A 14,940-nucleotide genomic window follows, 5' to 3' on the forward strand; every position below is an offset into this window, starting at 1 on the left:
GCCTCTGGGAAGGAAGGGACGTGCCCGCTTTGCCCTGCAAGGTCTCTGTGCCAGGCAGGGTGCCAATGTTGCTCGGTGAGATGGCACGAACCTGGCACAGCCGGGGTTGCCAGGGGGACTCAGTGAATGGCTCCAGCTCACCACCACGGTATGTGCTCTCATGCACCACATCTGGCAGCAGCTGGCGTCAGGTGCCAGCCGAGGGCCCCTCACTCGGTGCCCCGTGCGTGACCAAGCTAGAGCCATGGAGACCCCCCTGCCAGGCACATTGGAGCTTGGTGCGGGTGGCAGGGGGCTGAAGCTGGCTTGGGGAACATGGGGGAGCTGACCAGGTCCCCCCACCCCTGACTGGTCCAGCATCAAAACCACCTGCCCTAAAGGCACGTTGGAGAAACTGGAACCCGGCTGTGCCTGGCCTGGGGCCTGGGCTGTGAGCAGCGCTCGCCCCTCCCTCCTTTCCCTTTCCCGCCCGGGGCCCAGGCTGGGGTGGGCAGCTTTCCCCTGGCATTGTCATGGGTTAGTGGCCTGCACTCCCCATCTCTTAACGTCCCCCCCTGGCCCGGGGATCCAGTCTGGGCAGGGAGGCCGGGGGGGGTGCTGCCATCATGTTGGCATGAGCAGGACGCCGGGGGAGGGGTTGTCTGTTCCGCACGCTGTTGTCTGGTGGTGGTGGTGGGGGGCAGGAGGCCAGCGCTGGTGCCATGTTCACCACCCAGTGCTGGGGGTGGAGCTCAGATCTCTCTGTGCCAGCCTCGCACCAGCCGCCCTCGGTGCTCATGGCTGCCAGGGTCCCTTCGGAGCGTGTGGGTGTGTGTGTACATGTGTGTGCCGGGGGTGCGGGTACATGTGGGTATGTGCGTGTGCCGGGGGCGCAGGTCCATGCGTGTGCAGGGTCTCTCTCTCATCGGCGTGCGGCACAGGCTGTCAGACCCACGCTGGGCGAGTGCTGCTCTCCACGCAGAGGCTGGTAGACCCCGGCTGCCGGTGTCTGGCTGGCTCCACTCCCGGGAGTGGCAGCGCCCGGTGATTCATCCTGTGCCCTCCGGGAGTCGGTGCATGGCATTTCTGTGCGGCACTTGTCACTAATGCCAGCGTCTCCTGCCCCTCGCCCTGGCTTTTGGCCCCGCTGCCTAGGCCGGTCCCGGGAAGCCCTGGGCACTGCCCCCCGGGGCCTGGCACGCTGGGCTGGAATGAGGGCGGGGTTAGCCCCCACCCCAGATGGGCAGCGCCTGCCTGCGTTGCCAGGCTGGACGGGGGTGAGTTTGAATTGGGGCCGGGGAGCAGTTGGCATTGGCGGCAGTGAAATCCGGGGGGCAGGTGACTGTGTCCTACAGAGCAGTGGGGGTTGTGTCCCGTCTCTCTCTCCGCGCCCCCCCCCCCCCCCCCCCCCCCCGTGATGGAGCCGGACGCGGGGTGGGGGGATGCATTGCGCATGGCTGGACGTTGGATGTCCCGGGCCCAGGCGGTGTCTGCGCCTGTTCGCATGGCCGGTTATGTGGATTTAACCCCCTGCTTGGAGGGCAGTTGTTGTGGGGTGGGGGAGGGAATCGGTGACCGTCAGCCCCACTGAGGCCCCCAGCCCAGGTACAACACTGTCCCGTCGTGGGGTGTAGAAGGAACCTCGCCCGCATCTCCGGCCAGGTGCCTGCCCCACCAGACCAAGTCTGTCAGCGCCCCAGCCAGGGGGCCGGGCCCCTAGTGCCCAGCGTGGCTCCCTATCCCCACCCGGAGCGCTCCTCTCAGCCCAACCCCCGGGAGGACGCGGCCGGCCCGTCTCACTCCTGGTGCTCGAGCCGCCTGTGCCCTGCAGAACTTGGAGCCGGGCTGGGGCTCGCAGGGCACTGGGCCAGCCCCGTCCTCGGCGCTCCCTTCCCCAGCGTAACCTAGGGGTGGCACCGGAGTCACTCCAGATTGACACGAGGGGTGGGGCAAGTCACTGGGCCGGGGGGCGCAGGACTCCTGAGTTCTGCCCCGGCTCAGGGTGGGGGCCTGGGCTGCTCCACGCTGCCCCATGGCGGGAGGAGGAGCGGGTACGCTGCCCGGGCAGTTGCCTGCTGGGGCCGCCTGGGTGCCTTGGCCCTGCTCGGGTTGGGGGCGAGCTCCTGTTTCCCTGGGCCGGGCCGCGCCAGCACCGGGTTTACTTGGGCTGTCCGAGGAGGGGCTGCCCAGTGCCAGCCATGGCCTGCCCTGCCCTGCTCCTTCTCTGTGGGGGCCAGGCCCACAGGCTGCTGCCTTGCCCATCAGCGCCCCCCCCCCCCCCCGGGGCTTTCCTCTCTCCCCATCCTGGGCCCCCACCAGCGCTCCTGTCAATGTCGTTCCCATGGGCTTTCCCCCCTCCCTCCCCGTGTGCATCCTGGGCCCCGTGTATGTGAACACCCCCCCCCCCCCCCGTGCCTGCCGTAACGCGAGCCCCCCACGCCAGGCATGCGAGGAATGGCTGGGAGAGCCAAAGGGGAAGGATCCCCGCTTGCGCTCCCCCCTCCCCCCCCGGGGCTGGGCTGTCTATTGTCAAGAATGTGGGTCTTGGCAGAAGCTAACCCGACAATGGCCCCTTTGTGCCGCTGCTGCCGGCGCCTTGGTCACGTGCCCTTTGGAGTCTCCCCCGCAGCCCCCTGCTCCCCCCGCCCCATCGCCCGCAGCTCCCCCGCTCCCTCCTGTTCCCCCTCCGGCCGCAGCCCCCAGCTCCCGGCCTGTCCCCGGCTGTCATCAGTATCTTACTGGTTTGTCCAGCTTGTGAGCTCGTCCAGGTCAGCCCCCCCCGCCCCCCCCAACACACACACACTGGCCAGGAACTGCCCCCTGGCTTTGCACCCCGGTGTGGGTGGGGGGAGGCGGAGGACTCCTGGGGCCAGAGGGTGGCTTGCTCAGGGCAGGGGGCTTGCGGGGCCTGGCTGGGCCCCCGGCAGTTATCTGGACACTTTTACTTTCCGCTTACCCGGTCTGGGGCTCTGTGACCCGTGTTCGCTTTGCTTTGTAGAGAGGGAAACTGAGGCCCAAACACTGTGCTTCTCCCAAGGTATTGCACAGTTTGGCAGGGCCTTGCCTGGACTCCCAGCCCTTGCTCCACCCACTAGGCTGCGCTCTCTCCCAGCTACAAAAATAGAAGCCAGGAATCCTGGTCCCGCCTCTAACCATCCCACTCCCTCCCAGGGGCCAGAACGGCGCGCACAAGCCCTGGCTTCTTGGCGCCTGGCCCTGAGGTCCCGGCTCGCAGCGGGGGAAGTCCTGGGCCGAGATGCCTTCCTGCCCTGCCCAGTGCCTGCTGCCAGCTGCATTCTCCCTGCCCTGGGCCCAGCCCGAGGCTGGTTCCCCAGCCCCACACCCCGGCTGGGCTGCTGGCCCTGGCTCCGGCTGGGGCGGGGAGGGAGCCCATCTCTTTCCTGCTGCGTTCGTCCCAGACGGGCCTTGGCTGTGCCGCTCGTGCTCAACCACCTGGCACCTGCACCCAGGCGGTTGGGCAGCCCCCCTGCCCCTCGGGGAGCCCCTGTCCCTGCAGCCGTGAGGGCTCAGGACCCAGACGTTCCTGAGCAGCCGCTCCCCCCTGGGGGGGCACCGGGAGCTGGCGAGGGGCTCTCTGGCCCCTGCCTCATTTCCCACCCCACCCCCCCAGGCCTGGGGACACAGACAGACGGACAGACAGCGTCAGCAGCTCTTCAGCTAGCCTAGTGCTCACAGCCCCTTGCCCTTGAGCAACCCCAGGAGTCCTGGCTGCCAGCCCAGGTCCTCAGGCCAACGATCCTGCCTCTGCCCGTATGCAGCCAATGAGGATGTGCCCCTGCAGCTGTTGGTATGAGCCCCAGCCCCCTTCGGGGGGCTCTGGGGGCTCGTTAGGGGAGCCCCCGGCCCGCAGGGAATCTCCCCTCACCTCTGCCTGGCAGTGCTCGCCCGTAGCACGGGCCCTGTGTGTGCCCACTGTGCCCGTCCCGAGCTCCTGGCCCCCTCGCCCAGGGGCACGCTGCAGAGAGTTAGTGCAGCCTCCTTTGTTAGCAGCAGGAGAGACGGCTGCCTGGGCCAGGCCGGCCTTTGATGGGAACAGATCCCCCATTGTTATCCATGGCTTCCCCGTGGCTCCGAGCTGGGGGTGGGGGCCTGGGACGTGCCCGTCCAGCGCTGGCCCCTTTCCCTGGGGCATTCCCCAGACAGCTGCTCCCTGGGGGCTCTGCTTTGGGGGGCTCCCAGCAGCCCCCTTTGGGGAGTAGGTGCCATGTAGCTGCTCCCCCCACCCCCTTCCCTTCTGGCCGAATGACCCCGGGGAGGTGCCTCACCTCTCCTTAGGGCAGCAGCCGGCCCTGTGATGGCTCCACTGCCCAGGCAGGGTTGTGCTCTGTGCCCGCAGGGGAGCGCCAGGCATTCACGGGCAGCAGAGTCCGTGCGAATACACGTGAGAGACGCCCCGTGCCCCGGGGGGGAATGGGAGCCCTGCCCCGGCCTGTCTCACAGCAAGGACAGAACCCAGGAGTCCGGGCTCCCAGCCCCCTTGGCTCTAACCACCAGCCCCCCTCTCTTTTCTGCGCTGTGCGGTGGCTGGGGGCTGGGAATCCCCCGGCAGGGCCCGTCTGGCAGCGCCCAGGGTGCCCCGTTCCCTTTGTGGTCTGATCCCTGCACGTGCAGCAGGCAGGGCCCCCTTGTTCCCTGGCGCTGAGCAGACCTGGGGGGGGGGCTGGTGTGTTAACCCCCCGGGCCAGGCCCTTCATATCCTGTTCGACTGGTTCTCTTGGCTCCAATCCTGAGCAGCTGACGCCGCCTTAACCCCTTCCTGGCCCAGTGCCCGTGGGGAGCAGGTGGGGTTGGGGTATTGCTGGGGCCTCCCCTGTCCCCCCCCCCCCCCCAGGGAGGGGGCATTGCAGTGCGCTGGGTGGGAGGGTTTGCGCACCGCTGCCCTCTACGGGCTGGAATGGGACTTGCCCCACCGTGCGTCATAGGCACCATATTGCCGCTCGCTGGCAGGGTGAGCTCAGAGCCTGGCATGGGGACAGCTGTGCCGCTCTGACTCCAGGGAGCCCAGCAACGTCCCCCGTTCGCCCAGCCAGTGCTGAGCGAGGCCTTTGGGGAGCCAGGCCTGGTCCGCGTTCCTCGGTTAAGCCCCAGCGGCCCTGCGCCGGGCGGGGGGGTGTCGGGGGTGCCGTGACTGAGCAGCTAGAGATGGGCCCAGCACTGGCCTGTAGGTGGGTAAGAGCCAGGCGCTGTGTGCGCCACGGCGAGGAACTAGCTTCTGGTCTCACCCTCTTGCTGGCCTCTAGGCGAGTCACTCTACCTCCCGTGCCTCAGTTTCCCCATCTGACCTCTGTGTGCGCAGCGTGTCCATGTGTCTGTCCACATGCGTGTGCGTGTGCGTGTCTTGCATGGTGCCAAGTAGCGGGGGAGCCGTGTCCGTCTGTATGCACACAAACAACGGGGAGTCCGGTGGCACTAACCGATTGATCTGGGCAGAAGCTCTAACGACAGCTGCTCCGCTCCTGGGCTCCACCATGTCTGCCTCAGTCCCACGGCTCCCTCTATGGCCTGGAAACGTCAAGTTGCATCTGCCAGGCTGGGAACCCGCCTCCCATCGTCCCTGGGCTCCTGGGGGCTCATCTGCAGGAAGGGGCTAGAGGCCTCCCTGTCCGCCCCGGGACTGCCCCGCGGGGAGGGACCCTGCGGCCGGGAACGCAGCCCCGGAGTGGCCAGGCGTGCCGGGGATGGAGCACTGGGAGCTTCCCGTCCGTCGCTGGCACTGGGGGCAGGCTGCCGTGGGCAGAGCAGAGGGAGCTGCACGTCCTTGTGGCTGGCGACTCCTGCGGTGACGGGGCCCGTGGAGCTGGGCACCACTGGGGCAGGGCCATGGGCTGGCGTTAGTCCAGCAGGGAGATAAGGCTGGAAAAGCCCAGCCCGCTCGCCATCTCCCCAGCTGTAGCGTGGGGCACCCCGCCGGGATCTGTGCGGGGGGTGGGGGTGGGGCCCGGAGCGTGCTCGGCTCGCCCAGCTCTGCGGCGGGGCCCCGCTGGTGACTGCATGGGCTGCTGCAGAGTCGGGGTGCAGGCCCGAGTTGGGGGCAGTGGCGTTGCTGTGCAAAAGTGGGCAGGGGGCTGGGGTGCTCCCAGCACATCCTGGGGCTCCCCCTGCTCCCGTGGATTGCAGGAGGCTGCCAGGGCAGAGCTGGCAACGTCCCCATGGACACACTGGTGCCAGCCCTTGAGGCACCCCACACAGAATGCGGGTGGGGGGCTGGCAGGCCCATGGCCAGGGCAGCACCGTTGCCTCGTTCCCCAGGTGAGCCGCACTGGGCCCCGGACTGGGGGGCTCCTGGGAGCAGGAGTCTCGTCCTTCACTCTGTCTGCAAAGCCCCTGGCCCTGCCCATCCCCAGCCAGCCAGGCCAGCACGGGGGCAGCCCCCCACGCCAAGGGCAGACCATGGTTGCTTTCCAGGCAACTCCCCTCTGTGCCCAGCATGTCCAGTCGTGTGGCAGGGTCCCATGAAGCGGGGAGAGAGCAGACTCTGGCTCGCCCACCCCCTGCCCCCCAATTTCCTGCCGCAGCTCCCCCCCCGCTGCCTCCTCCCAGTGCCTGCTCCACGCGGGCGCCCGTCATGGGGCAGAGCCCCTCTGGGTGCCCGTGGGCGGGAACAGCGGCCGGACCCCTGAGCGCGTCTCCTCTTCTCCCCCCCAGCCATTGAGACGCAGAGCACCAGCTCCGAGGAGATCGTCCCCAGCCCCCCGTCTCCGCCCCCGCTGCCCCGCATCTACAAGCCCTGCTTCGTGTGCCAGGACAAATCCTCCGGCTACCACTATGGGGTGAGCGCCTGCGAGGGCTGCAAGGTGAGTGGGGGCAGGGCTGGGGGGCCGAGGGGGGTGACTCCCGGGCTGGTTCAGACAAGGGGACGAGGCGTTCTGGGTTCCAGTTGCGCCCTCACTCCTGCCCTGGGTCACTTCACCTCAGAGCAGCTGCTAACGGCCCCCACGTGCTCACTCCTCTGCGCGTCGGGAACCCCACACGCTCGAACATGGCCCTCGAAGTCTCCGTTAAAGCAGGGCCCTTGTTCCTAGCCCAGCCCCCAGGGGGCGCTGGGCGCCTGCCCGGACCCGCACCGGCTTGGCATGCCAAACGCTCCCATCCTGCTCTGTATTTACCCAGCCTGGGGTGCAGAGCCGCAGCGCCCCCTGCTGGATAGCCGGGGCACCAGCCTCCAGCCCTGAGGCTGCAGGGCAGCGTAAACCATTCCTTGGATGAGGGGGAAACTGAGGCACAGGGCGACGTGAAGTCCCATCCCAAGTGTGTTTGCACTAGGAATAGAACCCCGGAGTCCTGGCTCCCCGTTCCTTGTATTAACCACTAGACACCCCCCCTTTACAGCCCTGCAATGGGGCTGGGCTGGGTGCCTTGCCGGCATGCCGTGTATCTGCACTGGGGCCCTGCCCCAGCCTCGCGGATCAGCGAGCCGTGTGGAGCTTAGCCTGGCTCTGCCCGGGGATTAGCCGCTGGCCCTGGCCGTGTTCAGCTGGCGTCACCGCCTCTGCGCGGGGGTCGGGGTGAAGGGCGCCGGACTGTGTGCGCATGCCAGTGTCGCACACCCGCAGCCCCCTGCTCTCATGTGCCCTCAAGCACAGCCGGTTAAACCGTCCCGATCCCCGGTGTGTGTCAACCCCCGAGGGCTGGGAGCTGCCGGGTGCTATCCGGGCCGGGGGCGCGTGGGAGCCGGGACCTAATCCCTCCCTCGGCGCGGAAGTGCAGGGCTCCGCGCTCAGCTGCTTTGCATCCTTCAGCATGTCTGATTTACATTCCAGCAGTGGCTGGGCCGGGGCCAGCCCGGGGGCGGGGGAGCAGCGTCTGGCTGCAGCGTCTCCTGGCTCCAGCGCCCACGGCCAAGCTCCCCTCCGCTGGGCCCTGGCTTCGGGGCCCATCCCACCGGCCTGGCTCTCCTCTTCGCTCCTGGAGAGGACAGGGGGGCTGAGGGGGTCAATTCCCAGCTCTGCCACAGATGCTCTGTGCCTCAGTTTCCCCATCTGTGAAAATCTGGTGACGCTCTTTCCATTTTCTGCCTGGGGTGCTTCTACTCTGGATAGCAAGCCCGGATCTCGGTCAGGGTCTGTGGGCTGCACGCCTGGTTCCAGTCTCTCCACCAGCCCCGGCTCCGGGTTCCTTTGCCCCAGGAAGCTCTATCCCTGTCTGGCTTTATTCCCAAGCTGCCGGGTGAACTGCAGCCGCACAGCCAGCAGGGGGGGCTGCTGGGTCTGCACGGGGAGGGCGGGAAATGCCTTTTTAATTACAATTAAAGCTAAACCCATGCCCTCCCCCCGCCCCCCCGGCTCTGCACCGGAACCCCCCAGAGTCCATCTGTGCTGCTTCCCTTCAGAGAGCCCTGGATGGACCACTAGTGTAACACTAGTGCCCTGCGGTGGAGGGGTGTGTGTGTGTGTGGGGGGGGGGGGGCTGGTTCCCCGACTGCCCCCCCCGCTCACTGGGGCTGTGACCGGCTCTTCCAGGGCTTCTTCCGCCGCAGCATCCAGAAGAACATGGTCTACACCTGCCACCGCGACAAGAGCTGCATCATCAACAAGGTGACGCGGAACCGGTGTCAGTACTGCCGTCTGCAGAAGTGCTTCGACGTGGGCATGTCCAAGGAGTGTGAGTGCCGGGGGGGCCGGGGGGTTATGGCCCCGGGGGAGGGGCATGGCATGAGGGGGCAGGATGGCACTGGGGGGCGGTGTGCAGACAATCCCCTCCCGCCTTGGAGCACGTGGGGGGCTCCCGGAGCGGGGAGCAGGTTGGCGTGGGAGTCACCGAGCCGACCAGGGGGGTGGGGGGAGAGGGCACTGGTAACGCCCCCAGAGCCCAGGTGCGGGGGGGGGGGGGTTTCCAGTCAAGCCGAAGAGCTGGGCCTCCCCCCTTCGTTCTGGATCCAGGCCGTTGCCCCGGCAACCCGTGATTGATGATGTCAGAGATAAATGACGCTGACAGGGGCCTCCTGGCGTCTGCATGCCAGTTGTCATGGCGCCCGCCTGTAAACCCGCCCGCTCTGCGGAGACCAAAGGGGGTGCAGCTGTCTGGCCCCGCCCCCGCCCCGTGGGGCCCGCCAAGAGAATCCAGGCCTCCTGCCCCCCAGGCTCCTGCCCCATCTGCCGCCGTGGCAGGGCCGTGCCCCTGAGCCGGCTGGGGGGAAGTGTGGGGAGGGGCCAGCTTGGAGGTGGGGGTCCTTCCTAGCCTGCCCCACCCCGGGGCGCAAGCCGCCGGCTGCGCCGGGGGTCATGGAGCCGGGGCGGGGGATTAGCCGAGGCCTCGGTGTGTCTGGCTCTGGGGCCGGCGCTGGGCGGATGGTGAACGCCGGGTCACAGCTGCAATGTTCCCTTTCCGAATTATTCCCCCCTTCCGCTCCTCACCATGGCCCTGTATCTGCAGAGCTGACATAAGTGATTCCTGCAGCCCCCCGGACCTCCCTCCCTCGGCGCCCGGCTCCCCCTCCCTCAGCACATGGCCTGAGCGATGGCCTGTCGCCGGCATCACCTGCTGATGGTCCCGGCGCTGTTTTAAAGAGCCATGTGTGCGGCTTCTGGCTTCGCTGGCATTTGTCAGCTGGGCCGTGCCAACCTCCTGAGGCCATGCCCCCCCCCAGGTCCCCCAGCTCCCTGGCTTGCCCCGCCCCCTGCTTGCCCCACCCCTCAGCTCACCCCAGCTCCCCCCGCTAACCCCACCCTCTAGCTCACCACAGCTCCCCCCTTACTCCTCCGCTTGCCCCTCCCAGCTTCCCCGTTCGCCCAGCTCCCCAACTCAGCCCCCCCGGTCGCCCCGCCCCCAGCTCCCACGTTAACCCCACCCTCCAGCTCACCCCACACCCTAGCTAGCTCCTGGCCCAACCGGCCGTGCTCACCCCGCCCCCCGGGGAGGAGATCGGGTGTGTTCTGTACAGGGCACGGGCAAGCTGGCTTAGTGGTTAGGGCATCTGACTGGGGGAATCTGGTTCAATTCCTGTCTCTGCCACTTGCTATGTGGGGCTGGTCACTGGGCCTGGATCTGTGCAGCCTGGGGGCTCCTGGGGCACAGCCTGTGTCTTGCTGTGGGGCAGCGCAGTGGGGCCCCGATCCTGGCCAGGTCTGCAGAATTACAGCAGCGTCTGCTGTTGGTCCTCACCAGACACAGAGCAGTGCCCCCCCCCCCCCCATACAGCCCCCCGGCTCGGCCCAGCGGGGTCTCTCTGCCTCCAGGGCGTATCTGGGATCCGCGTTCCCCCGTGCTGGGGAAGCAGGAGACAGGTGCTGAGCTGGGGCCCGGACGGGCGTGTGGGGCTGGGCTGAGGTGAAGCCGATAGCTTTGTCTGTGTCGGTCCCCCCCCACTCCGGAACCTGGCGAGCCGGCTTCTCTCCCGGCCCCGCCCCCCATGCTAGGGGGGCTGCTGATACCGACGCCCTGAGGGTGCCTGGTGCCCGCCGCAGTCTGTGATCACTGAGCTCTCAGAGCTGGGGAGGGGCCCAGGGAGCGACCCCACCCCTCATGGCAGTTAGAAAGGGGGCGCCGAGGGGCATCGGGGCCGGCCCACTCACCCGCCTGCCCTCTCCCCCCACCAGCCGTCCGGAACGACAGGAACAAGAAGAAGAAGGAGGTGCCGAAGCAGGAGTGTTCAGAGAGCTACATCCTCACGCCCGAGGTGGAGGATCTCATTGAGAAAGTGCGCAAAGCCCACCAGGAGACCTTCCCCGCCCTCTGCCAGCTTGGCAAATACACTACGGTGAGTGCCTGGCCCGGCGCCCCGACCTCCGGGAAACGCTGCCACGAGGCGTCGGGAGTGAGGAGCAGCGGCAGCTCGGGGGCTGGGATCAGGATTAGGGTGAGCGGAAGTGGGGCTGGAGCTCCGGGGGGCCAGGCTGCATCTAGGAACCTTCACTCCCCCAGCTGTGAACATGGCCCTACGGCCCCTGATGTCCCTGCTAGTGCCCCATGCGTTCCTCTGTGATCCCAGACCCCTGCTGCCTTGGCCGGGGGTGCAAAAAGTGTAGGGGGCTGGGAGCCAGGACTCCTGGGTTCTCTCCCCAGCTCTGGGAGGGGAGCGGGGTCTAGTGGTTAGAGCGGGGGGGGCTGGGAGCCAGGACTTCTGGGTTTTCTCCCCAGCTCTGGGAGGGGAATGGGGTCTAGTGGTGAGAGCGGGGGGGCTGGGAGCTAGGACTCCTGGGTTCTGTCCCTGATTCGCTGCATGCCCTTGGACAACTTGCTTCTCCACCCCGTGCCTCAGTTTCCCCAGCTGTACAGTGGGCCCCTTGCATCTTTAGTTAAGTACTGATTGGGAGGTGCTGCGAGGGCGGGGTGCTGTTCATGCCGGGGGCCCCCTGTGGGGGTGAGGAGCTGGTGGAACCGGCCCCTGGCCCTCCCCTTCCCGCTCACCATGTCCGGCGTGTCCCTGCAGAACAACAGCTCGGAGCAGCGGGTCTCGCTGGACATCGACCTGTGGGACAAGTTCAGTGAACTCTCCACCAAGTGCATCATCAAGACGGTGGAGTTCGCCAAGCAGCTGCCCGGCTTCACCACGCTCACCATCGCTGACCAGATCACCCTGCTCAAGGCCGCCTGCCTGGACATCCTGGTGAGCCCCCCACCGTGCTGTTCCCTGCCTGGCCAGCTGGGGGCAGTGTCCCCTGGAGGGCTGGTTCTTGGCACTGGGGGTTGTACCAGGGGCACAGATGGGGCAGACCAGGGAGCATGGGGTGGGGTTGGTGCCAGGGGGCAGTGGGGAGCAGGGCTGGGGTGTAGTGGGGGAGCAAGGCTGGGAGGCAGTGCTGGGGGCAGAGGAGCAAGGGACAGTGGGGTTGGTGCGAGGGGGCAGAGGGGGCAGGGCCAGAGGCAGTGGTGTTGGTGCTGGGGGGCAGTGCTGGAGGGCAGGGCCAGAGGGGAGCAGGGCTGGAGGGCAGGGCCAGAGGCAGTGGTGTTGGTGCTGGGGGGCAGTGCTGGAGGGCATGGAGCAGGGCCAGAGGGGAGCAGGGCTGGAGGGCAGGGCCAGAGGCAGTGGTGTTGGTGCTGGGGGGCAGTGGGGGGGCAGTGCCGTAGGACAGAGGGGGCAGTGGGGGGCAGTGCTGGAGGACGGGGGGCAGGGCAAGAGGCAGTGGTGTTGGTGCTGGGGGACGGGGGGCAGGGCCAGAGGCAGTGGTGTTGGTGCTGGGGGACGGGGGGGGCAGTGCTGTAGGACAGAGGGGGCAGTGGGGGGCAGTGCTGGAGGACGGGGGGCAGGGCAAGAGGCAGTGGTGTTGGTGCTGGGGGGCAGTGGGGGGGCAGTGCCGTAGGACAGAGGGGGCAGTGGGGGGCAGTGCTGGAGGACGGGGGGCAGGGCCAGAGGCAGTGGTGTTGGTGCTGGGGGACAGGGGGGGGCAGTGCCGTAGGACAGAGGGGGCAGTGGGGGGCAGTGCTGGAGGACGGGGGGCAGGGCCAGAGGCAGTGGTGTTGGTGCTGGGGGACAGGGGGGGGGCAGTGCCGTAGGACAGAGGGGGCAGTGGGGGGCAGTGCTGGAGGACGGGGGGCAGGGCCAGAGGCAGTGGTGTTGGTGCTGGGGGGCAGTGCCAGAGGACGGGGGGCAGGACTCACCCTAGCTCTCCCCCCCAGATCCTGCGGATCTGCACACGCTACACGCCGGAGCAGGACACCATGACCTTCTCGGACGGGCTGACCCTGAACCGAACCCAGATGCACAACGCCGGGTTCGGGCCGCTCACCGACCTGGTCTTCGCCTTCGCCAACCAGCTGCTCCCGCTGGAGATGGACGATGCGGAGACTGGGCTGCTCAGCGCCATCTGCCTCATCTGCGGGGGTGAGAGCAGGGGGCGCTGGGGTGGGGTGGGGCTGGGCAGGAGCCCGGGTGGGGGGATGGTGGAGGTGCCCAGGACAGGGCTCTCCTACCCCCCGGTAGTTCTGTTTGCCGTCTCTCTACATCGGGGTTGAGGCCGGAACTCTCCGGTGTCCCGACGTGACCCTACAATAACAAACCAGAGGAGAGTGGGGAGATGGGTCCCAGGTTCCCCCCCCCCCCCCAAAACAAACGAGCTCCCCCTGCTAGGGGAGGGAGTCTTGAGCCCTGCTCGACAGCACCCCCTGGTGGGGAGCTAGGCACTAAATTCTGGCTTCATGGCTGGGCTCCCGGCCCCTTGCCCCCCCCCCCACCCCCCCCCAGATCGCCAGGACCTGGAGCAGGCCGACAAGGTGGACAAGCTGCAGGAGCCGCTGCTGGAGGCGCTGAAGATCTACGTGAGGAAGAGGAGGCCCAACAAGCCCCACATGTTCCCCAAGATGCTGATGAAGATCACGGACCTGCGCAGCATCAGCGCCAAGGGTGAGAGCCCGGCTGGGTGGGGCTGGAGGGGAGGGGCTGGGGCGGGGCAAAGGGGAGAGAGCCTAGGCTGGTGAGGGGCTGGCACGGGGGCTTCTCCCTCCCCCCAGTCAGTGGGGCGCTTTGATTTGGGCTGGAGTTTGGCCGTGGGGCCAAGTTTCTCCCCCCACGTGTGTGTGACCGAGGGAGGGGGGCAGGCTGAGTGCAGAGAGGGTGACTCCAAGCAGTGTCCGGGTCTGGCTCGCGCTGAGCCGTCTCCCCCCGTCTGCCCGCAGGCGCCGAGCGGGTGATCACGCTGAAGATGGAGATCCCCGGCTCCATGCCGCCCCTCATCCAGGAGATGCTGGAGAACTCGGAGGGCCTGGACACGCTGGGCGGGCAGCCGGGCGCCTCCCGCGTGAGCAGCCTGGCGCCGCCCCCCGGCAGCTGCAGCCCCAGCCTGTCGCCCAGCTCCAACAGAAGCAGCCCGGCCACCCACTCGCCGTGACGCCGCGGCCGGCGCCGGCGTCAGGACGCCGTTCTTGCTCTTTGCTGCCAGGCCCGAGGGCCGCATGGCAAGCCAAGGAGGAGGGGGAGGAGGTGACGCTGCCGCAGGCCACCCCCCCCTCCGGGCCCCGGGCCCCAGCCCGTTCCTGTCCGTACCAGCACACACTGTGGCCATGGCTTCCCTGTTGACTTGTGACGGACTCTTCCGTAGAATCAGAAGTGGATCCCGTGGGCACTGCCAGGGGGGCACTGAGCCCTTGCTGGGATCAGCTGGGGCCGGTTTACAGACCCCCAGCGACTGATGTTTGTACCCAGGTTGGAGCAAACTAGCGCCCCGCTCCCCCCACTCTCACCCCCCCCAGCGCGCTGTCGCAGGGGTCCGGCCCACGGCTGGGGGGCGCTGCACCCATGTGAAGATGAAGTGTCTTTTGGTTGAGTTGCATTTCAAGTGTTTCCGGGGGGGTTGGGGGGAGAGGGTCAGTTTGGGAAACGTTAGTTGTTTTTTAAAATTTTCATGAGCAAAATCGATCAGCGGATTGTGGCCGTCACGCGCACCCCCCCACACACCATGTTCCCCCCACACACACACGCCTGTCGTCACCAGCAAAACCAACAACAATCCAATTCGCTTGTCAGGTAAAACCAGAAACACCCGCCAGGAACCAGAGGCCGATTCATTGCAAAGCCAGATTATATATCTATAAATAGCTATAAATATCTATAAATACCTTTTAAAAACTTTGTAAAAGTCGGGAGGGGTTTTTAGAGACGTGCTGCGGTTGGCAAGGGGGGTCCCGGATCTGGATGTGAAGTGGGGGCGGGGAGGGGGCTGGGGGGGGGACAGGGGTCCACACAATTTATTATTATTAAATTTTTTTGTTGTTGTTGAGGTTTTCGTGGCTTTGGACTCTCTGGGGAGAAGTTGAGAGGAAGAAAAACAGAAACCAAAGGAGGCCCCCCCAGGGGTATTCCCCCCCCCGCATGCCACTGGGCTGCTCCCCCAGGGGTATTCCTCCCCTCCGAAATCCAGTTGGGGGGCACTGGATGCGGCCTGTCATTCTCTGCCTTCAGGGGGTGGGGGGGGGGAGAGCTGTTTGATTTGAAGCATGTTTCTGTGGGGGGGCCAGCGACCGCCACAGATAAAATCTGGGGGCACATAGGCTGGCGCGTGGCACCAT

General features: G+C 67.2%; 1 protein-coding gene across 3 annotated transcripts in view; it reads left to right on the forward strand.

Moving 5' to 3' along the window:
• RARA (retinoic acid receptor alpha) overlaps positions 1-14,572 on the forward strand; it is a 64,269-nt gene extending 49,697 nt beyond the window's left edge. For all 3 annotated transcript variants that reach the window (XM_054014311.1, XM_054014310.1, XM_054014312.1), the window contains 7 exons: positions 6,646-6,794; positions 8,460-8,601; positions 10,536-10,696; positions 11,369-11,545; positions 12,556-12,760; positions 13,121-13,279; positions 13,552-14,572. In XM_054014311.1, the coding sequence (XP_053870286.1) occupies positions 6,646-6,794; positions 8,460-8,601; positions 10,536-10,696; positions 11,369-11,545; positions 12,556-12,760; positions 13,121-13,279; positions 13,552-13,763 (1,205 nt within the window). In that variant the 3' untranslated portion in view covers positions 13,764-14,572. The remainder of the gene's footprint in view (positions 1-6,645; positions 6,795-8,459; positions 8,602-10,535; positions 10,697-11,368; positions 11,546-12,555; positions 12,761-13,120; positions 13,280-13,551) is intronic.
• Positions 14,573-14,940: the final 368 nt, after the last annotated feature.

The sequence above is a fragment of the Malaclemys terrapin genome, chromosome 25, assembly GCF_027887155.1.
Source record: "Malaclemys terrapin pileata isolate rMalTer1 chromosome 25, rMalTer1.hap1, whole genome shotgun sequence".
Classification (NCBI taxonomy): domain Eukaryota; kingdom Metazoa; phylum Chordata; order Testudines; family Emydidae; genus Malaclemys; species Malaclemys terrapin.